Source organism: Vitis riparia, chromosome 9, assembly GCF_004353265.1.
Source record: "Vitis riparia cultivar Riparia Gloire de Montpellier isolate 1030 chromosome 9, EGFV_Vit.rip_1.0, whole genome shotgun sequence".
Taxonomy (NCBI): Eukaryota; Viridiplantae; Streptophyta; class Magnoliopsida; order Vitales; family Vitaceae; genus Vitis; species Vitis riparia.
The window spans coordinates 3135270-3160896 of NC_048439.1; the positions used below are offsets into that span (position 1 = coordinate 3135270).

The 25627-nt window shown below is 32.3% G+C and overlaps 2 protein-coding genes and 1 non-coding gene across 4 annotated transcripts; 1 reads left to right on the forward strand and 2 right to left on the reverse strand.

Annotated features, from left to right (window-relative positions):
• Positions 1 to 1422: 1422 nt before the first annotated feature.
• On the reverse strand, positions 1423 to 9389 carry LOC117921483 (casein kinase 1-like protein HD16). Of its 2 annotated transcripts, none has more exons than XM_034839363.1 (17): positions 9206 to 9389; positions 8618 to 9049; positions 5989 to 6123; positions 5828 to 5901; positions 5671 to 5740; positions 5496 to 5551; positions 5313 to 5384; positions 4368 to 4462; positions 4210 to 4276; positions 3957 to 4086; positions 3645 to 3863; positions 3378 to 3520; positions 2962 to 3136; positions 2696 to 2786; positions 2457 to 2614; positions 2183 to 2371; positions 1423 to 2047 (listed from the first exon to the last, which is right to left on the reverse strand). In XM_034839363.1, exons 2-17 carry the CDS (start codon positions 8996 to 8998, stop codon positions 1988 to 1990), a joined length of 2115 nt encoding a protein of 704 aa, XP_034695254.1. In that variant the 5' UTR covers positions 8999 to 9049; positions 9206 to 9389; the 3' UTR covers positions 1423 to 1987. The 2 variants fall into 2 exon arrangements, with proteins under 2 accessions (XP_034695254.1, XP_034695253.1); XM_034839362.1 differs by having other exon boundaries at positions 9187 to 9389.
• Positions 9390 to 11011: 1622 nt separating this feature from the next.
• TRNAK-CUU lies at positions 11012 to 11084 on the forward strand. Its single transcript has one exon. It is a non-coding gene; the product is annotated as a tRNA-Lys (tRNA).
• Positions 11085 to 24702: 13618 nt separating this feature from the next.
• On the reverse strand, positions 24703 to 25329 carry LOC117922416. Its single transcript, XM_034840554.1, has one exon. The coding sequence runs from the start codon at positions 25327 to 25329 to the stop codon at positions 24703 to 24705; it is 627 nt and encodes a 208-aa protein (XP_034696445.1).
• Between the last annotated feature and the right edge of the window lie 298 nt (positions 25330 to 25627).

Genomic DNA, 25627 nt, shown 5'->3' on the forward strand with positions numbered 1-25627 from the left:
TTCTACACCAGGAATTAAAAGTGATACAACTGCAATTACAACTTATGTAAGGCAAAGAACAAGAATGATACATAATTTTCAGAGTAGAATTTATAGGCTCCAAATCATAGTTGGCAGACTCACCACAAGGAGTAATCCAGTTCCAGGCAGATCATCGTCAATGCAAATTATATACATTCAAAACTTTAGCAATGACCTGTGAGATCCGATACCTTGTCTAAGATAATCAAACAAAAGTAAATGAGATTAGTCCACAAAAAAGAATAATCATTTACACCCCAAACATATCAAAACGAATCACACAACATAATAATACCAGTGGACAAACCTACCAGTTTGATCAGAAGGGGTATAAGGCAAACCTTAAGGTCTCAAAAGCATGCATTATTGTAGGTGACAACACATTTCAGAACCCATATTTCAAGAATAGTATTCCACTCAATTCATGCTCCAAACAAGCATGTTGCAGTTCAATTTTACAAATAAGCCAACAATTTTTTCAAGTGAGCAACCATCTGTGAGATCCGATACCTTGTCTAAGATAATCAAACAAAAGTCAATGAGATTAGTCCACAAAAAGAATAATCATTTACATCCCAAACATATCAAAACGAATCACACAATATAATAATACCAGTGGACAAACCTACCAGTTTGATCAGAAGGGGTATAAGGCAAACCTTAAGGTCTCGAAAGCATGCATTATTGTAGGTGACAACACATTTCAGAGCCCATATTTCAAGAATAGTATTCCACTCAATTCATGCTCCAAACAAGCATGTTGCAGTTCAATTTTACAAATAAGCCAATAATTTTTTTCAAGTGAGCAACCATCTGTGAGATCTGATACCTTGTCTAAGATAATCAAACAAAAGTCAATGACATTAATCCACAAAAAGAATAATCATTGACATCCCAAACATATCAATACGAATCATACAATATAATAATACCAGTGAACAAACCTACCAGTTTGATCAGAAGGGGTATAAGGCAAACCTTAAGGTCTTGAAAGCATGCATTATTGTAGGTGACAACACATTTCAGAACCCATATTTCAAGAATAGTGTTCCACTCAATTCATGCTCCAAACAAGCATGTTGCAGTTCAATTTTACAAATAAGCCAACAATTTTTTCAAGCACCAGAAACCCAAAATAAAATGAGCAAGGTAACAAAATTACTCTGTTAGATTCCACCGACCAATCCTGCATCAAAGCTGTCTTGAAAGTGGTAATAGGATACAAGGCCACAACTTAATTTCACTCCTTATCATGCAAGTTGAGTGCTGATGAGTTCATTGACATGCATAGGGCATAGAGCAAAAAAAGGCACTGTACTTAAGCACTAAACAATCTCTCAAAATGTGCATGCACACCAAACGGAAAGAAAACCAAATTAAAATCATTAAATTGCTGTAAAATCAGTAAGGTAGAATACAACAACAGCTGTTGCATCTGATTGTATTAAATAACTCCAACTAAGGAACATTAAAGTTTTCAGGTATCTGATTCAAGGACATAAAAGGAAAAAAAAAAAAACAAGGGTGGTAAAAGGGGGCATGAACCACACAGAGCAAATGATCCAGTTACCAGTCCTATGCCATGTCATAGTACAGACACTAGAAAAAACAAAAACATGACATGGACGATGTCCCTCAACAAGTCCTTAATGTTCAAAACTATACAAACTTAACAGAAATAAGTAAAGACAGCCACCATTCCTTTGGGCTTTGGTCCATAATGGACACTAGCAAAAGGAATTTCAACATGACTGACAGACACAACATGAGATCTTACTAACAGCTTCTATACTTTTGCTTACAATTAATTAAGGTTTTTTCTCATCAAAATTTCTCTTAAGCCAGCATGCCACTGCCACTTCAGAAAACCGGGGTTTTAGGATTCCCACCAGGTCCCCAAATGAGTAGAGCTGACAGCATCTTCAATGGTGTCAGGGAACACCTCAAGAAAATGTTAGGCAGCTACTCATGAAACTGTACGGCCATAACAAACGGACGCAATATAGAGATTTTTTGCCCATTTCTCCTGCAAAGAATCATCCAAATAATTTCAGAATTGAAGAAAGAAGAATTCAGTAACCAGACAAAATCTAGGAACTACAATATTCTTTTTATCAGAATCTGGGAACAATATATTAAAAAAAAAAAAAAAAAAAACCACCTTAACATGTGTACTAGGAAATGCTGAAGTTCGAAGTGTCTCCTGTGTTTCATCTACAGGTTTTCTTCTCGGCACACTAAGAACAAAAGCAGCCTGATCCCAAGTTGCTGCAGTTGCTGTAATACGGAAACCATTATCCCACCGTCGATGAATACCTTCGCTAGGGTAAAGAAAATCCAGTTCAACAACCTGAAATTAATCAACAGAATCAGTGAAGAATAAAGGCTTAGGAGCCATATAACAAATTAGGAGAACATAGTAAAATCCAGATAACCTGTTCTGAAAATCCTGCACCACGAGACATAACAACTCCCCATCTACTCCCTGAGGTGGCCATAGAGGTGACATAGAAACCCTCCCTCCATTTTTTATTTATCCACTTGAAGGGAAATGAATCACTAACTTTGTAAGACTGTTGCAAGTATTGTGTACCTGGAGTCAATGAATTGAAGTCAAGCAAAATATAGATAAATTTTGTCATAGAAATCCATCAATCAAATATGTTAGACTAACCCTTAGACATTACAACTAGTGAGCTCCCATTAGTAGCTCCTGCTATTGCACTGATATAGAAGTTTTTCTCCCACTGTTCCATTATCCATTCCTATAGACAGAACAAAAAAAGATTAATTGATCACTTGTTAAAATTAAATGTATAACAGTAAGCTGAAAGAAGTAGCCTTGTAATATGCCTCTATCATACTGATGAAATTTAATTGCATGACACATGGTAAGATAAATATGTATGCCATGGGTTAAACAAAAGAAATGAGACGCACCTTGTGAAGAAAATAGGGTGAAAGCTCATAAACTTGTGCAGTAAAACCAGTGCCTGCATCCATAATTAGCGCCCACAAATTTTGACAAGACGCTACACTGCTGATAAATAAGCCATCTTCATTACCCTTGTCGATATGTTGGGCAAGTCTCGCATCTGCCACATTATAGTGATACCTACAGCAGCATGGCAACAACAAACTTTTTATCCTTTCCACTTAATTTTCAAAAAAAAAAAAAAAAAATTGTTTTCTTTGGAACAAGGGCAGTGAAGCTATGGAAAAAAACGCACAACAGATAAAGATACAAAACAGAACAAGGAAAGACAATAGGGGCACAAAGCAAGAAAGCCAAAATAGTTTCACAGTCCCACAACATCCTCCAGGTATGGCATGATGAATGACCAACATTAATATACCTCTGTTTCATAGGTCGACGAGCATTGTAAACACTAATCCATTGTGTTGCAGGCATCCCCATACGGACCTTCTTCTTCGGCTGCTCATCTTCCTCTTCTTCTATAGTCAACCGGCCTCTCTTATGACCAACCTGATAGATAAGCTTCACAAGAAAAAGAGTATAAATTAGATCTCCATTCAGAAAGTCTGTTAAACAATAAACAAATAAGTACTCCAGCTCAATAATGAACCATCACACGGCCTAGAAGCAAGAGCATTGTAGTTACCTTCTGAGCACCATCTGTGTTAATTGGCCTGATATCTGGGTTTGGACCTACAATCCCATCAAAGAGGGAAATATATTTTGCATAATTAGGTTCTTCATCAAACTTCAAATTCACCACATATTCAACAAACTGTCTGAAAGGCATTGGACAGAAGCAACACAGAGCTTCCGGAGATGTTGCCATCTTCTTCTTGCAAACAAGGAACCCCTTGTTCTCTCCCTATATATGGGATTTTAAGAACAAAAAAATCAAGTCAAAAACTTGAATTGAAGAGAAGGAACAAATTTTATCGGAACTTCAAATGGAGCCAACCTGATAACCTTGCCAAGGTAGACGACCACGGAGGAGGAAAATAAGAGTGTAAGCAAGAGATTCCAAATCATCTCTCCTACTGCCAGTTCTCCCCAAATGAGCGTGCACACTAGCATATCGCACAGTTCCCCTATAAGACCATAATTCTAATGAGTCAGAAGTAGGAGGTTTTAATATGCAAATATAATAAAGAAACAGGGTAGAAGGAAAGTACATAAATATTTATAAAACAAGAAATTGTCAATGGTTGTACCTAAAAACATCTGGCCTTTGGTCATAGTCGACATGAAGACCAGTTGTGGTTTCCCGCCATCTGGTGGCTAACAGTTCAAAATAGGTACAAAATGATGAGATGCTCAATGCTGTTGTAGGATAAATGTTTAAAATAACAAATACTATGATGTGCAATACCTAGCCCAAGATCAACAAGAAATAATTTTTTCTCATCAGCCGTTCCCGGAGGACCAAGCAGGAAGTTTTCAGGCTTGACATCACCATGCACATACCTGCCAAAAGTTGTGATCATCCAATATAAGGGCAATATATTTCAAAGATCTCAAAACACTAGATTGCATCTGAACAGAGGAAATAATGCATTTGCAGGATAGTCAAAATCTAAGCAGCCATTTAGGTGACAGGTAGATTTACGAGCAAGTCTTATAGGATTCCTCAAATAGAAATTTATATAAACAAACCAAATTGTTCCACCAGATCTTCCAAATGATGCCTTTTTTCCAATGCCACACACAAGGAAAATGTCCTATGGAAGGGCAGCAACAGCATAGAAAAAAGAAAGATCTCATCCTCCCATTACTTCCTTTATAGGTAAAATCATAGCATCGGTATAGAAGGCAGAAGCAGTCTACAGCATGGGAAACAGAAGAAGAAAACATGGTATAGAAGAATACAGTAATGTGAAGCAGGGAAACAACTACATAAAACCTTAGGAAAAAGCATGGAAAGTAAACTTAATGGAATATAAAAAGAAATTAAGAAAATAGAGATTCACATACAAAAGCATCTCCCATTAGTTTCCCAAGCAAGTTTTACCTTGAGTTCCTATACATTTATAGAAAGCTTTTGCTTAGTCCAAAACTATCTAATGCTATTAAAGCCCAAAAATTTCAAATGGGAGTAATTGGACTGAGGAGAAGCCACACATCAAGTATTTCCGCCCTTGAACATGGCAGAAAGTGAACCTTCCAAATGACATGAAAAACTATGCAGAAAGAACAACACACCTCAACATTTCCAAAATAAGATCCTTCATATTGTTAAAATAAAACGCAAAAGAAAAAAGGAAAAAAAAAAACAAGAAGGAAACAAAATTTGTGGTTTGTGGCAGAAAATTCTTACCCTCTGGAGTGCATCTTCTCCAATATGGATATTGCTTCAATAGCAATGCATGCAACCATTTCAATGGACATACTGGAATTAAGCAAATATCTTCATTAGGCAAATACAAGCACAAAATGGTAAAAGCAACAGAACCATTTGTAGCATATAAAAAATAATAAATCATATTTTCATCTCACTCACGTGTGAGAGTTATTATTCCAAACATCCCACAAGCTTGGTCCAAGCATGTCCATAACCTGCAACCATTCAGGTTTTCTATCACACGGACATTCTAAATTAAGGAGAAAAGACTAAAGAAAATCCACAGTTAACCACCATAAATTCATAACCAACAAGACAGCAAATGATAGCATACCATGACATAGTAGTCTCCCTGTCGACCCTTAAAGTGGACTCTCGGTACACCATGACTTCCACCCAAAGTGCTGTTCAATTATATCAACAAATGAAAAAAGTTTCACGCATATTATGAAAATCCAAAAATCATGAGAGTAGGAATAACAGAACCATACTTGTACACTTGCCACTCGTATGGTGGCCCATAATTACAGCCCTTGCTACTTCTGTGTTCAAATTTCAGGGCCACCTAAAATCAATAGGAGATAGATATGTTTCAGAAAAAAAGAAAAGAAACCGATCAAAACAATAATCAAAAAATAAAACCAAAATATACCTCCAGAGCCCCAGGGCCAGTAGTTCGGTCACTTGGATTTATAGGAGACACGCGACGGCCAACATACACTTGCCCAAATCCTCCCTTTCCCAACTTCCTTTCCATCCTATACAACGGGGATCCTCCAACCTGAACCTGTAGTCCAGAAGACAAGGGCTTAAATACATTGTCTGGAGATGCAATGAAAATAAGGCAACATATTCACAGCTACAGAACTCTTAGCATACATCATTTGATAGGTTGCTATCAGCAAAACAAAGATCATGAGTCTCTTTTTATGAATATTTAACAAAATATAAAATGAATGACCATAAAGTAAACCCAAGCCATTCTCATTAATTAATAAGATAAATTCCTTTTTTTTTTTTTTTTTGATAGGCAAAAGAGCAATATGGATAAAAGAGTCAAAAAAAGGCTACACCAAGTACACAGGAAGCATACATGTGCGCTCCAAGAAAAAAACAAGAAAACCCTCCCCTTATTGGCAACCTAATTGATAAGATAAATATAGTTTATTAGTACAATGCAAATACTAATTAACATTGTGCCAAAAAAGAAATAACAAACAAGCCCAAGGTGTGAGGCCAGTGAACATGCTGCCAAAAGTCTAGGTAATAAAAAAAGGTAGATTCGCTTAAGCCTACAACTGCCTGGTTAACCCATATGTGTTTCCAAAGCAAAATGGTTTTAAGTTACCTGAATCAACAACATATTTTAATGAATCTTGGCGTCCACTTCCAAAACTTTTTAAGAATTGTATGAAAAATTCAAACTTGCACTCTGAGACCTCTAGATGGAAACTTCAACTACACTTATGATTTATCTATAATTAATGTACCAGGAGAGGATAGTAAAGACTTGGAGAAGAATGACGCTTTGACAGCTAAAGTTGCAAATCAGATACAGTTAATAAAGGAGACAAGGCAAAGGAGAGACATGAAGAAGAGATGAATTTTGCTATTGATTACTACAAAACCACTTTTACCATTGCATGCATTACATTCAGCTTGAAAAAGAAGATGAAATTACTAAAGCTAGCAAGAGACATGAGTCCTCCAGCTTCTTTAAATGTCAGAACCGCATCTATAGAATGCGGTTAAAATTCTTTTTTTCTTTAAAATGCAATTTGATGTGCAACCTGAACTCGCATCCCCTGAATGCGAGTTCGAAAAAATAATTAAATAAAAAAAAGGCCACGTGGCAAGCCACGCGGCAATGTAAAAAATTTCTGGCAGACAAGAATTATACTTTAAAACAGCCAAAAAAACCTCTAAACACAAATGAAGCACATATTGAACTAATAATGAGCAAAAGAAAGGAAAACCAGGACATAAAGAAAACATAGTGCCTGTCTCATGGCACAAACAAGAACTGTTTTCTGTTCCTGAAAATGGAAAATATGAAAGAACACACTAACCATGTCTGGCAACATGTTTTCAAAGACTATTTCCAGAATATTTCATTAAAAAGATCATTCATCAAATTATTAGTTTCCATGTTTTCAAAATTCCAAACATGTTGACAATAGAAAACCATCCAAAAATGAATATGTTCATTATTTTTATTCTAAAGGCGTTAACATCTCTAGATGCACCATTTTCATTTCTGCTACCAAAACAAGTCCATAGTGTATTCAGCACCTTTTCTCTCTTGCCTATCATATTGATAATTTCTTTGTGAACGAACAGCAATTCAGCAAAACATCAAAACTGTTCATTTTCATAGCAAAAAACTCCCAATATAAGATAGGTGTGACTAAGAAAAAAATCTAGGTCCCCATAAGAACTCCAAAAAAAAAAAAAATTAAATTACTAAAAGGGTCATTCAGTACCAGAACCTTGTATATTTTCAATAGGGTACACACACACACATATGTAGATTGTTCCAAAAAACAGAAAAGAAAAGAGAAAACAACTAAAGATAATAATAATTACCTTCTTACATAAGTATCTAACTTAAAATTCTGGAAATTTTCCTCATTTCAATAGTTGAACCCCCGTATTAGAAAAATAAAAGACAACAAACCAGAGGTGAATTATACAACAATAAGAAAAGACAATCAAAACCCAATGCAAAAATGTCCTCCAAAAAAATATTGGAAGAAGGTAAGTCCTTCTGAGTCATCTGGCAATCACTACTAAAAACACCAATGTGTCATGCACGTCTAGAACACCCATTTGCAGTTTCAAACATAATATCAGAAAAAGCAATAAGACCCAGTGCAAAGGTTTCCCTCATAAAACATATCAGAACAAGGTAAGTCCTTCCCTACCCTCTCACTTTCACCACAAAAAATACCAAGCATAAAACGTTATAAAATTTAGAGCACCATATGCAAGTGTTTACCATTAAAAACACCAAATTATGCAGCATTATAAAATTTAGAACATCATCTGCAGTAACAAAAGTACATATGCTCCGTTTCATGTAATCCTAGAATTGAACCCCAAAAATCCTCAGAATTCCACTTCCTCTACTTCATGGAAAATCCAAAATGCAGTTTATGAAAGAGTAAATGTAATTCGCCAGCTATACAATCAAACATCATCTCCGATCAACTAAACACATCTCAAACAAAAACAATAAAAAATAACCAAAACAAGAACAAAAACAAAAGTAAAGACCAGACCTTCTCGGGAAGGGGAGCAGTGCTTCCCTCATCTTCACCGACATGTGCCTTCTCTGCGCTCCGACCCCCACTATCGAAATCGTCCATTTTCTTTTTCCCTACCTCGTCGTTCTGGGCCCCACCAGCACCACCAACACGAGCTTCGTCCAAACGCCTACCGTCCTCCTCCTTCCCCCGCACTTGTGCCGCCGCCCCTGCCGCGACTAAGTTCTCATCGATCGCCGGCTGCTGCCTGTTTTTCGGCGCCTCTGCTGCCGCTCGCCGCCGCCGTGTTCTCGTCGCAATCGCCTCACCTTCAATCGGATTCGCCTCCCGCTGCTCCTGCTGGTTCGCTGCTCCTGCTGGCCGACCCCTGCGCACTCCACTACGCAGTACAGGCATCGTTCATCCTTCAAATCTCATCCTCAAAACCCAGTTTTTTCCTCTTTCGACCTTCATTTCCAACACCATCGCCACCAACACCACCATCACCGCCACCGATCAGCCAAAAAAACACTATCAGAATCACGCGGATAACAATAACAAATGTATCACAACAATCAGACGAAATTCAACACTAAAATCGTCACCGTTTCAAATGCCCCAAACCTGACGTCCTCCTCCGCAGACTCTGATCACAGAAATCCACCAAACCTCACCGAAATCGAAGAATGTGATATCGCTACAGCGAAATTAGGGTTCCGAAGATCGACGATGTTTTAGGGATCTTTAGAGAGAGACAGAAAAATGTAATAGAGAGAGAGAAAGAGCCAGGGGGGGGGCTTCGACTACTCTCACAGCGATAGAGAAAAGGGGCAAATGATTTCCATTTATATTATTGTTGGGAAAACTAGAAAGAAAATTGTCTGTCTACACGTGGGTAAATATCCGACGTCCAAGCGGAAGTATGGACGGTGAGGATTTGGGCGTTGTATACGGTGGTGGGGAAATCAGATAAGAGGGAATTGCAGATGAAATTACCGAAGAGGACCCCCGCACTGGGGTTGTTGCGCTACTGACATTTTTGACACGCAGTAGTACTCTAGTGCACAAGTGCCACTGCGTAACGGAAACGTTTTCTGTAGCTTCCAGCCGTTGGATTAATCTGTGGTTGATGGAGTTTCGGGCCCACTGCTTTACGTTAATGGGCTGGGCGTAGCCGTAACAGTCCGGCCCACTAATTCAGTTTTACAAATGTGCCCATCAAATAATCAGTTCTCCCACGTTTATACCTTACCTCCATTGTAATTTCGCGTAAAATGAAGGGCATTTGACCCCTGGACCGTTTCACAAAAACTAGGATTATTTTTTCTTATCAAAACAATCCTCTTCAATTAAATAAAAAAAACTTCATATGATCCATTTTGATTCTCTTAGATATTGAGTCTCATTTAGTGAGTGTAAAAATATCCACTCAATTAATTAGAAAATCTAAAGTATTTATTATGGGTTCAAATATATATATATATTTTATCCATTTAACATATATTTGATAAAGTACAGTCAATTTAAAATTAATTTCTTTTAAAATGTTGTACATTATAAAATATTTCCAAATTTACGTCACATTGAAAGTTGTTTTTTTAAAATACATGTTTAATATAAATTCTACCTAATGGTTGAAAAAATCTAAAATATGAAATCCACCGATCCTATTTTATGACATAAAAATCTAAAATAGGCAAATTTTTTAATATAATGCATTTAATTATTTTTATAAATAATTTTAAGAATTGGTAATTTAATTTATTTATTAAGGTATAGTTTGGATACATTTCTTATTTTTAATCGGATTTGTTTGATTGTCATTGTCATTGTAACTCAATGACTTGTTTCAATTTTTATTTTTTATTTAATTGTACATATAAACTTTTATTTTATTGTTTGGTACTTATAGTGGATCATTGAAATTGTGCCCCTTGAGAAATAGTACGTGAATAAAGAATTCTTGGAGGTTTATGTTGAAAATTTGATAAATTTTTTTTTAATTATTATTTCAAAATTAAATTTTATTTTAAAAAGAACCGGAAAAAAAATGTGTATCCAAACCATACTAAGGTGGCGTTTGTTTTTTTGGCTTTTTGCTGAAAGCAATTTAGTTTTAGAATTTAGGTTGTTTGTTTTTTTACTTTTTCATGACTTATTGTAAACTTTTTACTAAATAGAAAAAGCCAAAATATGTAGTTTTTTCTAAATAAAAAAAATAATATATTGATTTCTTTTACTTTTTAATACTTAATAGAAATAAAATGCTACAAAAACAAACAACCTAATATTTAATACTATTAAGTATTAAGGTTCTATTTAGAATTAAGTAAAAAAACAAACACCACCTAAGTCATTGGGTAAGTTTGACAAAAAGTTGTCCTATTAAAAATTGTAAAAGCTAAAAATCAGCAAAATGTGTGCATTCAAGCCCGTCTAGCTCAGTTGGTAGAGCGCAAGGCTCTTAACCTTGTGGTCGTGGGTTCGAGCCCCACGGTGGGCGTGATTTGTTCTATTTATTTTTTACTCAAGGCCTTTCCTTAGGCCCAACATGTAATCAACCCTAGCTTACTAAGCGTTACATTCGTGGCCTTTTTTTGTTTTCCTCATTCATGGGCCTTTGTTTATGTGAGTTTCATAGAAACTCTAAAAAGAGGTCCAAAATCTTTTGGTTCAACAAGTTAAGAACATTCAAGCCCATCTAATTCATGGACGTGTATTTGTTCTATTTTTTTTTTACTCATGGGCCTTTTCCTAGGCCCAACATGTAATCCACCCATTGGTTAGATGAGTTTCATGAAAACAATTCAATAAGTTAAAGATGTTCAAGCCCGTCTAGCTTAGTCAGTAGAGCGCAATGGGTTCGAGCCCCACAGTGGGTGAGTAATTGTAATTATGTTTTCTAATAGATAAAACCAATTTTTTTTCATATCTTTCATACTCATGGGCCCTTTTTTGTTTTCTTCATTCATGGGCCTTTGTTTATTTGAGTTTCTATGAAACTCTAAAAAGAGATCCAAAATCTTTTGATTCAATAAGTTTAAAACAATCAAGCCCATCTAATTCAATCAATAGAGCGTAAGAGACCCAAAATCTTTTAGTTAAATAAAATAAGACTATCCAAACCTGTCTAGTTTAGTCGTAGAGTATAAGGCTTTTAACCTTGTGATCCTGGGTTCGAGCCCCACGGTGAGCGTTTCTTTTCACAGAAATTCTAAAAAGAGGTTCAAAATCTTTTGGTTCAATAAGTTAAGAATATCCAAGCCCGTCTAGCTTAGCTAGTAAAGAGCAAGGCTCGTAACCTTGTGGTCATAGGTTCGAGCCCCAGTGGGCGTGTAATTGTTAATTGGTTCCATTGGTTTGCTTTCCCCTTCCTAATAAGTGAGGCAAAAAAATTTTCAAATCTTCCATGGTAATGGGCCCTTTTTTGTTCTTCTTTATTCATGGGCCTTTGGTAAGATGAATTTCACAGAAACTCTAAAAAGATGTCCAAAATCTTTTTGGTTTAATAAGTTAAGAACATCCAAGCCTATCTAATTCAGTCACTAGAGCGTAAGAGGCCCAAGATTTTTTATTTGATAAGTTATGAATATCCAAATAGCTTGTGGTGTCTTTTGCCCACAATCGCCTATTAGGCGAAGTCCAAATTTTTTCAAATCAGAACATTTGATTTCATGGGCCTCTTTTCAAGGCCAAAAATCCTTTGATTCCATAAGTTCATAGGGGGGATTATTAGTTTTCAACCCCACCGTATAGTTAGTTTCCTTATCTGGGCCAGGAGGACGTGGGCTTTCTTATTCAAATTCCCCCAAATTTATAAAAGCCCAATATGTAGTTGCTCTCTTTTTCCATTTCTCCCCCTGTAGATCTCACAGAGAAGGAAACCAAAAATAAAAATAAATACATAATTTCCTTCTCCCTAGCTGTCAATAAATTAGTTTAAGAATTGTGAACCAATAAATAATTAATCATAATTAAAAATATGATACCATAAATTAAAAAAATTAAAAAAAAAAGAAAAAAGAAAAATCGACACACCCTTCTCTCTGGTTTAAATCTTTATAAAATACTCAAATTCTGTTTTAATAATAAGAATATAATATGATTTAATTCTCTTATTAAATAAAAGTTTTTATTGGGTTATAATGGTGAAAAAATGTATTTGCATGTGTCATAAATTATTATGATCTATATTTTATATATTTTCATGCATAAATTCCTATGGGATTATTAGATGCATAATTACAAGATTGCAAGATATGATTGTCAATAATTACTAAAAAAAAGAGAGTAATATTTTTAATATATTTTATTTAAAAAAAATAAAAAATGATAGGATCTCTTATAAAAATAATAAAGACTTGTGGTGTTTATTTTTGTCACTTAATTCTAAATAGAACTTAAAATTAAATAGTGCTTAAATAGTACTTAATAATGTTAAGTATAAGATTGTTTATTTTTATAATATTTTATTTTTATCAAGTATTAAAAAAAATTTATTTTTTATTTTTTATTTAGAAAAAATCAAACATTTTAACTTTTTCTATTTAGTAAAAATTTTATAATATATCATGAAAAATTAAAAAACAAACAACTTAAAGTCTGAAAGTAAATTACGAAAAGGTGACTCAAACACACGATCTCCCGTCAAATCAAGTTTTGATTTTATAATAAATTATTAATTTTCTAAAAAAATTAAACTTGTAGAATTTGACGTCAATATCCATATCATACTCTTTTAATATAAATAAGTAAATTGATCTCTGGTCTTAAAATTTTTTAGGATTATTGCCCTAGCGGTGACGTAAAACTTAAGTAGAATTCAAAAATGCCGACTCTAAAACCCATCTTTGAATAAGTACCAAAGTGGTAACCCCTTTTAGTAAACAACTCCTTGTTCTCATAAACAATGAGAAAAATGCACTCCAAATTCCCTTTACCATTGAATACAATGGTTCAAGGCAAAGGCAAAAGGCAAAAGCAAAAGCAAAAGCCTAAAATATTTCATTTTCTTCTACTTTTTTTCCCCCTTTTTTGGTATCTTCTGTTTGGCTGCCAAGAGTCTTGAGACAAAGACAAGAAAAGTTGGCTTTTCAGCAAACCAAACATGGAAGCAAGCCACATTATTATTTTGAACTTAGTCCAAATTGCGAATCTAATGAATCCTAGCTCTTATACATATAGTACTTTTGGTGGCCCACAATAAGCTAAAATGCATGTGATCGACATGGTTGACCTTCCACGGCTGAGATCTTGCCTTGTTTAATGATATATTTCATTGTAAATTAAATCATCTAAAGGACAAAACTCACTTGTCATATGTTAATGGGTGTTTAGCAGCTGGGTTTATGCCTTGTTTGGATTGGTTTTTTAAAGACTCAGAAGCTTTCCTTTGCGTCCACTACTGGTTTGAATGACGAAAGTGGACGGTGTTTTTTTCACCATTTTTAATGAAAGTGAGAAAGGATTTCTTTAGCATATCAGATATAGATGATCATATTTGGATATTGAAGATGAGAAGTTTTAGTCCGGGGAGGCAAACATGCTTACGGAGAGATGGAACCACGACCTTCTACCAAACAAGTTCTCAAGGCATATCGAATTTACCAATTTTTTTAAAACTTAAATTTATAGGGTTTGAACATGTTGATCTTCGATTCCTGAAAAAGAAATTAAAGGAAAATAAAATAAAACACATAGATTTAATGTGATTCGACAGATTACCCGCATCCACGGCAACTAGGATAAAGACTTTTACTATATTTCAATTATGGTTATGTATTTATTTTAACCATTAGGTATTAAAATTTTAAAAATACCCGAGCCGTATCTTGGGGGGCGTTACCCCCTGTACCTCCAACCTATCGTTCACCCTTAACAATAAAAATACAAGTTTGAATAATAAATATCGTCGTTCCACTCCACTCCAGTATTTGTTTATTTTTTTTTATGTCTTTCACTCAATACGAGTTACATATTACAACAAAACCCAATACGAAAATTTGAAAAAAAAAATGTAAAAAAATGAATAACAAATAAAAACGTGAGAATAAGAGGAAATGGCATCCAGAGGGAGTTCGATAATGGAGCACTACTGTCATCCACTTTTTCACCTACTTCCATCGAGGTCATTTTCTGCGTTTAAATTTTCGAAAGATCTGAATCCAGCAATATGTTTTGTTTACTTCCAAACCCAATTTCTATTTCACAAACGAACAGTTGTCTTCCATTACAAAATTGCATGCATGGTACATGCATTTGAATATATACATTCATGTAAGCTTAATCTACAAGAAAATATCTTCACCCTCTCACCCTCTTCTCTCTCTCTCAACAAAAACTAAGCCGGCTCGGGTCGAAAATTGTTCACAAAAACAGTCCTTTGTTATTTATTATTTAAAAAAAAAAAAAAAAAAGGTTTTCTACTCAGAAAACATAGTTCACCAATTTTAAATAGAAAATAAATTTTTACGATATAATATTTTGAGTAATACTTAAAAATAAGGAAAATATTTTGAAAATTTTTGTATTGTATGAGTCAATGGTACTTTAATGAAAAATAAATTAAGAAAATTAAACTTTGCTTGATAACTATGTTTGAAAACAATTCTAAAAAATTGTTTTTGAAAATAATTTTTAAAAACCGTTTTATAATGTTTTGTGAAATAAAAAATTGTTTGGAAACTTGTAATGTTTTTAATTTGTTTTTAATATTTTAAAAATGATTTTCATATTTTGTATTTTATTTTTAATCATTCTAAACACTTGTATAATTATTTTTTACATCAGCTTTTAGAAAATAAACAAAAATAACTAAAATGATGCTTTCTAAAAAGATCTTGTTTTTTTTATTTTAAGAATAGAAGACAAAAAATAATTTTTTATTATCAAATATAATTTCTTATTTTTTTATTTTGAAAAATAGAAAACTATTTTAAAAAACAATTGTGACCCTTGTTTTTCATGTTTGAGTTTTCAATCATAATTCTATTCTTAAACTATTTGAGAAAACAATTTGAAATAATTTTCAAATTCAAACCTTATGATTCTCTTACCTACGGTCAATTAAGCAACTTCCTCAACCAAGAAGGATTAAACCTTTGTTCTTTGATCAAAGTTAATGCTACCCTAAAAAAGATCTTAAAACCTTAAAGAAAGAGTTAAGATCATTTTGTACTCAATATGGGTATGGAAATCCTTTGCCACCTTCGGCCAAACAAGAAAAATTTTATGAATCAAAGAAAAAAAGGTCAAATAAAAAATATTTAAAGTTCAAAGAAGAATCTTTCTATAAGAAAGCAAAACATAAAAAAAATATTAAAATACTTCAAAAAAAGTAGATAAAGAAGATGTTAAGTGTTTTAAATGTGGTAAAAAGAGACATATGGCCCCAAATCGTAAAATCAAAGAAATCATTGTCGACTTAGATGTAGGAAAATATCTAAAATAACAAATGATTAATTTAATTAAAGCAGAATCACAATCTAATTCATTTAGCCAAGCCTCGATATAATCATTTATTGATGACCAACTTCTTCTAATCGAATAAAGTTCTTCCAATGAGTCAAACGAGTCTTCTTCACAGTCATATTGTGGCTGTGTAGAAAACTATCTTTATCTATCAAACAGGTAAATGTCATAACTAGTGAACATAATTTCTTATTAGAATTGATTGACAAACTTCCTGACCAAAATCTTAAAAAAGAATACTTTAAAAAATATTTAGAAATTCAAAAGCAAAACAATGAAAGAAGCCCATAAAATACAAACCAATATAGTTTAAAAATTGTATTAGATCAATTTTCTGCACCTAAACCTGTAGGAATACAAGACCTTCAAAATGAGATAAGTCAAATAAAATTTCAAATTAATAAAATACAAAACCAAAATCAAGACATAGAAACAAGACTTCAAATGTTGGAACATGAGAAACTTCAACTTATAGAAACGATAGAAGATAAACAATTAGAAGAAGGAGAATCTTCTCAATTGTTTGTAAATACTATAACAAAAACTATTACTAAAAAATGGCACATTAAAGTAAAACTTTTTATTAAACTTGATTTCTCAAAAGAATTTGTGGCATTAGTTTATTCTGGTGTTGATATAAATTGTGTAAAAAAGGATCGATTCCTATTGTATACTTTGAGAAAACTTATCAATGAGAAAGGATTTCTTTAACATATCAAATATATCTTATTATATTTGGGTATTGAAGATAAAAAAGTTTTATATTTGGATATATGGAGAGGCAAACATGCATACGGAGAGATGAAACCCACGACCTTTTACCAAACAAGTTCTTAAACTATATCGAATTTACCAATTTTTTTAAAAACCTAAATTTATAGGATTTGAACAATACGAAAATTTGAAGAAAAAGAAAAAGAAAGTAAAAAAGTAAATAAATAAATAACAAATAAAAACATGAGAAGAAGAGGAAATGGAATACAGAGGGAGTTCAATGATGGAGCACTACTACCCTCCACTTTTTCACCTACTTCCATTGTGGTCATTTTCTGCATTAAAACTTTCGAAAGATCTGAATCCAGCAATATGTTTGTTTACTTCCAAACCTAATTTCTATTTCACAAACGAACAGTTGTCTTCCATCGCAATATTGCATGCATGGTACATGCATATGAATATATACATTCATGTAAGTTTAATCTACAAGAAAATATCTTCACCCTTCTCTCTCTCTCAACAAAAACTAATCCGGTTAAATGATGGAAATTGTTTAGCTCGGGTCGAAAATTGTTCAGAAAAACAGTCTTTTGTTATTTAAAACCAAAAAAAAAAAAAAAAAAGCTTTTTAACTCAAAAAACATAGTTCGCCAATTTTAAATAGAAAATAAATTTTTACGATATAATATTTTGAGTAATAAAGAAGAAAAATATTTTGAAAATTTTTGTATTGTACATGAGTCTATGGTACTTTAATGAAAAGTAAATTAAGAAAATTAAACCCTATTTGGTAATTATATTCAAAAATAATTCTGAAAAATAGTTTTTAAAAATAAATTTTTTTAAATGTTTTTAATATTTTAAATATATTTAAAAAATAAGTTTTATATCTAATATTTTATTTTTAATCATTTTACATATCTATATAATTATTTTCTATGTCGATTTTTAGAAAACAAGTGAAAATAATAAAAAACAACTAAAATAATATTTTTTTTAAATATCTTATTTTTTTATTTTATGAACATAAATAAAAAATTATTTTCGAAAATAGTTGTCAAATAAACCTTTATTTTTCATGTTTGAGTTTTCAATCATAATTCTATTCTTAAACGATTTGAGAAAATAATTTGGAATCATTTTCAAATTCAAAAAATGTTGTCAAAGATTAATTTTTAAAATGTATCCAAACATGCCTTACCCTCCTCCCTATGAGTTGATGTATGAATATATATGACAATTTGCTTGGGGATAAGGCTATACATATGGCTGCTTGGAAAGTAGAAGTGTACCTTTAATTATTTTTATACATGACAAAGACTGTTGTTAGTGGAGATTTGGAGAAAGCCTTGGCATGAAAGAGGTTCAACTTTTTCTAAAGCTTCCTTTTGCCCACCAGCTCCCCACTTCTTGGTCCTTGGAATCAAATTTGGCCACACAGATCACCTATTTCTTTGGAATTTAAAAATGTATTTTGATAAATAAGAAAAAAAATTAAAAAAAAATAAATATAAAAAATATGTCTAATAGCATATCAAACATGTTTTTAAAAATTATTTCTTGAAAAAAAGATTCTGAAAATGAATGTTTTTGTTATTTTAATTTTAATTAAAATTAAGAATATTTATTAAAAAAAAAATCAATTTTACTTGATAGCCATTGATTTAAGTGTTGGGTTACCCTTTCCCTTTCCCTTTCATGATGGGTATAAAATTTGTGGGGTGGATCAGAGGCTTATTTTAACATTTGTGTTTATTTATTTATTTATTTGTAACAAAAGGTTATAGTTTCCTGAGTGGAGGGCAATTATCAGCTAATTTTTATTCCATAAAAATATATTAATAATATTTATTTTATTTATTTATTAGATTCAATTTTCTTGACTTTGCCATTCCAATTAATAATTTCAAGCCAGCAGGAATATAAAGAATGAGAAAAAAAAATTCTACTTTATTGAAAATTAAATATTTTTATTTTTATATATTATAAAATATTAATCATTCAGATGAGGTGGCGGATTGATTCAAATTTGCCTTCTCTTGTCCCATTCTTTTTTTTCCTTATAATAATTAATTAATAACCAAAGTGGCAGCTCTTTTCAGCTATCAACCTGTAAATATAGAACTCTATACTCTCAGCGGCTATAAAGTATAGATGAACACTAAAGTCTCTTTAACATGCAATACAATGTTTGAAGTATGCAAAAGAGAAAGCTAGCTTCACTTCCCCCAACTTTTTGTTTTTTAAATGATAACTATTACTTTGATTAGAAAGTGTTTTTGATAACGATTTTAAAAAATAGTATTTGAAAGCTGTTTTTTAAAAAAGTTGTCATGTATAAAAGTTTGTTTACTTTTTTTTATATTGGATTGATAAGCTTGAATTAGTTTTATTGCATTTTGTATAAGTTGTCGGAAGTCGAGTTCTTTGTTAAGGTTATGAGGATCAAGTTGTCTGATCTGTTTTCAAGGTTGAAGGAGGACCCCTTTGAGTGTTTATTTATTTATTTATTTATTATTTTTATATGAAGAATGACGAGTTTATCCATATTATATATGTAGCCTTATTATGATTTAGAATTTTTATTTTAAGAGTGTGATTGAAATTGAAAGGAGAGTGAGAGTTTTACCATATACCCATTCTCTTTTCTTTGATTAGTAAATTTTGAGAGTTGGTGCACCCATAAACATAAAAATCACATTGATCATCAAACTATTTTAAAAATCATGTGTTTTTTTTATTTTATTTTCTGCTCTTATGTGTGTGTGATTTTGGTTATTATTTAACATATTTTATATATTTAAAAATAATAATTTTTACTTATAATACTTTATTTTCAGTTATTTCTTATATTTATATAATTATGTAGTCTAAAATAATTTTTATAAAATAAGTGAAAACAAATAAAACATATCATTAAAGATAACATATGTTATGTTTTTAAGAATAAAAAAGTATTTTTTTTGTTAAAAACTCGTTAAACTTAGGGTCTGATTAATCATGTTTTCTTAAACTTATTTTTAAAATTTGTTTTTTATTCTTTATCTTGAAAACAGTTTTTATAAACAAGTTTAAAAAAAAAGGTCAAATGAGTTCATGTTTTCATTTTGCTTTTTAAAAACTAATGAAAACAACTTCTATTTGTTCTCTAAAAATTATTCTATATTTCATTTTATTTTTAAAAATTATTTTCAAAGAACAACGGTCAAACAGTATTAAAAATATTAAAAATAATTTTCTATTTTTAAATCACACGATCGAATAAGCTTTTATTTTTCTATTTATTTGTTTTTGGAAATCGAAAAATTATTTTTGAAAACAACTTTTAGGTATATCTTAAAATTTTCAAAGTAAAAAAAAAAAAAAAAAACCACATAATAAGTTCGGAGAGTTGGGATTAGTCCACATCATAAATGAAGTAAAACCGAGATTAGATCGATAATTTAAACTAAAGAGTAAAAACCCCTTACACATGTTTGATTTTCATTGATGAAAAATAGGGTTTAATACCAAATTCATATCATAAAATGACCTCAACGGTATCTTGCAACCAAACTTTAATAACCCTAAGTTTGGCATATTGTCGTCATTCAAGAATCATCCATCGTTCCTTTCTTACTCGCTAAGTATTTCGGTAGGCGTTGGGCCGTCGGCATGCCGTAAATTAAACGGTCTAAAACTTAAAAGCTCGTGGACAACATGAGTTTGACTACCAAGTGTAGAATAATGGAGGAAGCCTCAAGGGCCAAAAATAACAATGACAAGTACCTTGTGGGCATATACACAAGAGAGAGAGAGAGATCTCAATAATTGAGCACTACCCTCCATTAGCCCTCCACCCACTTTCTTTGGGGGTCATTTTCTTAGCTCACTTTATCACTCAAATAGTTGAATCTAGCACTACATTTGTTTACTTTCAAACCTAACTTCTATATTTTAAACCAACCCTTGACGTGCTTGTCTTCAAATACCTAATTAAAGGGATTTTTACAAAAAAAAAAAAAAAAATCATTTTTAAAAATAATTATTACAATATGACCATTTTAAAATCATTTCAAATTTACCACAATTCTTTTATATATTAGTTAAAGTTATTTTGGAAGAGATAATTCAATCGAAAGTTTTAAAATTCAATAAAAGTTGCTTCTTTTGAAAGTGGCTTTTATCTGAACTCCTTTAAGTTATATTTGGTTTCGAAAAGTATAAGAGAAAGAAAATAAAAATCAAATATAATTAAAATTATTAAAAATTTTGTATATTTTTAGATTATTTAATATTTACATAGAAAAGTTAAATAAGTGTTTTTTTTTAAATAGTATATCAAAATAATTTAATAAATTTATATCTATTTTTTATTTTATTTTACTTTCTTTCCTTTTATTTTTATTTTCATAAGTTTTCGAGATTGAAACATATTTTTAAAGTATTATAAATTTAGAAATATTTTAAAAAATTATTATACTTTTTCAAAAGCCTTAAATTATAATATTATAAGTAGAAAAAGAGAAATTGGTATAGATGGATACATTCCATCTAAGATTAGGAACATGGTACATTTCATCTAAGATTAAAAATAGGCATGATAAGACTTATCTTTTACATATCTTTTTTTATTTAGAACTCCATAGATGTCATTAGACTTTTATTGAATCGAGAAATAGATTTGATTGTCGAATTTGATTTTTGTCTAAAGTAAGAAATGGATTTGATTGTCGATTTTGTTTTCTTACATAATTTCAAAAAGCATGCTTTCCTTGATCAAAAAAGCATATATCTATAATAGTAAACCATGAGTGGATGAAGTCCCCTAATAAGATCATCTCCTCTACTAATTTATAGATTTTTCAAAATTAAAATAATGGCACTGAATGAAGTTGATTTAAACCTATCTAAATCTTTCATATAAGGGCACGTATCAATGATTAATAGAAAGCAAAAATGTACTTTTAATTATTATATAATAAGACCCTTTGTTAGTGGAGATTTGGACAAAGCTTGGGTTGAAAGAAATTCAACTTTTTGCAAAGCTTTCCTTTGCCCACCAGCTCCACCACCTTCAAGTGGCCTTCCAAACTCTCCACAGAGGCCACCTAGTTTTCCATGAAAGTGGTTCAACTTCAAGGCCATTGATTTTGGGTACCCTTTTCCTCCTTTTCCTTATGGGCATTGATGAAACAACAATCTAGTTGGTGAAGTTATACGACAAAACCCAAATCTCAAAAAGGCACTTAAGCATCAAAAGATAGAATGATTCTTTTCTCAAATGTGAAGTTGTGGGTCTATGACCCCTTATAATATCTGTGCTTTCTTAAATTCCTATTACCAAAGAGATAGCCCCTAAAGTGGAGGGCACTGAAAATTAATATAGGATGGAGAATGATCTAAATGGGATGAATTTTATTCTACTTTATAAGAGGGTACATGTTTTAATTTGTAGATGGATAATTGCATGTATGTATTCATCATTTAACATATCAATCATTCAAGATTTTATTGAAGAGTACGATATACATATTGAATCTAAATCCTACAAATTTAAGTATTTAGAAAAATTGATAATTTAATATGATATTAAATCATAATCTGATGGAAAGTCGTAAGTTAATTTGTCGTTTTTTATATATTTATTTTTTATGTACGAATTCGAAGTTACACGTGAAAAGTGACGTTAAGAAATATCATATATATATACACGTGAAAATTAGTATTTCAAAACACAATGTAAAAATAAATCTAATCACTTTAAAAGCATCGTGTTTTTTTTTAATATTTAACTAAAAATATTTCTCTTATATAAATTAAACTTTTGCTAAAACTTTTTAAAAAATTCAAAAATAATTATTAAAATAACCCATATATGTACTAGTACTACACAATATAAAAAATAAAAAAAAAACCCCTCTATCCAAATACCAACCAAAACTTCGTGAAAAGGTCTTTTTAAAAATAAAAAAAATAACACTAACAATTAAGATAAACCCACTATAAATCTATGGAATCACTAGGCCAAATGCATCTACAATTACATGCACAACAATAATTTTGATGTGACTTTGCTTTTGAGTACGGTCAACCGACATTTCCAACTGCTCCCAATTATAATACTACTAAAATATAAGATAAATATCTATATGAAAGCAACATGACCCAAATTTAATGACATGGGACTTCAATCAATTTTTTTTTTTCCCTCTCATTTACAAACAAATCTACTGAATTACTTGCCTGATACGTACAAATGTTTCATAGTATAAAATAAAAAGGGTTGTTTTCAAATAATCAAATTATTGAGGGTCGGAACATAATAAAGGTGTCCGAGAAGCCAAAGATGTGGCCTAAAAGTGACAAGTGTCTCAAAATTGTCGCATTTTCTCCCACTTACCTAATATTTTACCTAAGTTTTTTGTCTTTATGGGTTTAAGTTATCCTCACGCTATACACATTCTAAAAAGTTAAGACCATATGACAAGCAATACATATCTTTCCCCCAATAAATAATAATCTTTAAATCATTTTCGTCCTTCTTGTTTACAATACATGGAAAATAAATCGGTCAACATTATGATTGTGTATGTATGAAAATTATTCTCTTCCCCGTGATGGGTGATTAAACAAAATGACTTTGTAATTTAATAATTAATAAGTCGAGAATTGGAGGCGGATTTTGACCTATCAAAGCATTAAGTAGTTTTGAGTCTTTTGACTTACCATTTTAACCAAATTTTCTTCAAAGTTGCAAAAATGGAGCAAGATCCAATATCATGGTTTGTCAAACCAGCCGCAACAAATTCCTGATTGACTAAGCAATTTATGTGCCAAGTAGATTAGCTAACTAAAAAAGCTATTAATTTTTTAACCATTCTGTCATAATTATTGAAAAAGCATAATTCAACTTCTCTCATTTATTTACCTAATTTAACTGTCTTTTTCTTATAATGTGTTTGACAGTAATTCTGAAAGGAATTTTTAATCTGTCTAAAATATTAAAAAGATTAAAAACATATTTTAAAATTACTATCAAACGCATTATTAATCAGTCAACATGCCCTTCTCTATCTACTCATTGTCACTAATTTTTGGGTAAGAAGGACACGAAAGGTTCATTTGAGTTTATTCAATTAAAAATGTTAATTTTTAGTAAAAATAATTTTGACTAATGGAATATCAACTTATTAGTTACTACATCTACTTGTTCTAATACCGAAGAACTTATTGAAAAAAGACAAACAAATCACTCTCTATGACTAATAATCTTCAGCATGCTCCCTTACTTTCTTTGCTTTTATAGATTATAGAATACAACTGTAAAATCCAGTGAGTTGTATAATTTGTTTGCTTTCTGGTTAGAATACAAGTATGCAAGCCCAAGCCACTACCCTAAAAAGAAGAGAAGTTGCTTTTTCAAGCAAAAACAGAAGCAAAAGAGAAAACATAGAAACAAAATGAGGGTTGTGCTTTGGATTGGATAGGGACCTACAACATGGCTTTAGCAGAGCTGAATCAGATCAAGCCATGTCTCTAGTTTTAGCTCAGATGCTTAAAGCAGACAGAGTTAAATATTCGTAAGAAATTAACAATACTTTGTTGTTATCGTACTTAGGTGGGTTGTGGCTAGGATTATGCTATCGTAGTTAGACAACTCAAGACGCTTGAAGTTTTTGGCAAAGGCCAGCTCAATCAAACCAGGGAAAGGCAAAGTAGGGAAGGACTGAGTTTGAAAGAATAAAAGCTTTCAATGTATTGAAAATGGAGACTTGCATTAACACAAATTCTGCATTTAAACTCTTGGTTGTATGCACAACTGTCAACCCTTACAAGCTTTTTCAAGTACACAGCAAAACTCGTGCAATTTTTTTAAAATTTTTGGTATGAACAACAACAATAAGCTTCTAAATGTAAATGCCGCCGGAATCCGGCCAGGATGGCCGGAAAATTTAACGTGACAAACTTCCATCCATCTTTTGCTTCTTCAATTCATTATAGAACCTCTCGATAAACTCCTCAGCTGCCTTGTCCACTTCGCTGTCCTCGTCGATGTCCTTCAGCGGGAACGGCGAGTCCGTTATCCTCAGCTGCCGCACCATGGGGCTCCGGCCGAACCCCGGAAGCGCCGGAGACGCCACCTCGCTGTTCAGCATCTCCAGCACCGCCTTGACGGCGTTCACGGTGGTGAAGTCATCGTCGGAGGTTGGCGGCGTTTGGAAAACACAAGAAAAGATGTTGTGGTGGTTGTGTTTTCTTTTGTTGAAGTTGAAGGGAAAGTCGTAAGGATACGCAGGGCTGTTGCTGCAGCTGAACTCGTACTCACGTGGTGCAGCGAAGGAGATGTGGCCGTCAGCAGAGCGGCGGGCGGCGGAGGAGCTGTGGTGGTGGAACATGAGGTTCCCGATGGCTTTTCCGGCGATCTTGCCGCGCTTCATCATCATGTTGAGATCGAGCAGCAGCTTTCTCTTTGAAATGCCTTTTCTCAGCATGAAGAACATCACACGTACTATGCCCCACAATCTCTTAGCAATCACTGGTAGATTTGGTTCCATTTTCACTGGTGGATTTGGCTCCATTTTCTAGATTTTAGAGGGGTTCCAGAGAAGAAGAAGTGGGTAGAGAGACTCTAGAAAGAGAGGATTTTGGTTTGATTGGAGGAGAAGCGAGAGAGAGAGGGGTATTTAAAGGAGAGAAAGTGGAATTATTGGATTTCGAGATTTGAGCTAGAACAACCGTTGGGTGTATGGATTTTGCGTGTCTTTGAGGGTTTAAATTATTAGTTGAATGATTAGTGGGGCTTGTGGTCAGCTGGCAGCTGGCTCCAGCTCTCCGAGGCTCTGATCACGTAATTGGTTGAAATGAGGAGTTTTTCAA

Excerpts from the sequence above, each read along its gene's own strand:
- LOC117921483 (XM_034839363.1), bottom strand. The coding sequence starts at position 8,998 with ATGCCTGTACTGCGTAGTGGAGTGCGCAGGGGTCGGCCAGCAGGAGCA. Across the intron at positions 5,385-5,495 it reads TGGAATAATAACTCTCACAC|TATGTCCATTGAAATGGTTG; the intron begins GTGAGTGAGATG and ends GCTTAATTCCAG. Across the intron at positions 4,087-4,209 it reads CAAAGGCCAGATGTTTTTAG|GGGAACTGTGCGATATGCTA; the intron begins GTACAACCATTG and ends ATGGTCTTATAG.
- LOC117922416 (XM_034840554.1), bottom strand. The coding sequence starts at position 25,329 with ATGGAGCCAAATCCACCAGTGAAAATGGAACCAAATCTACCAGTGATT.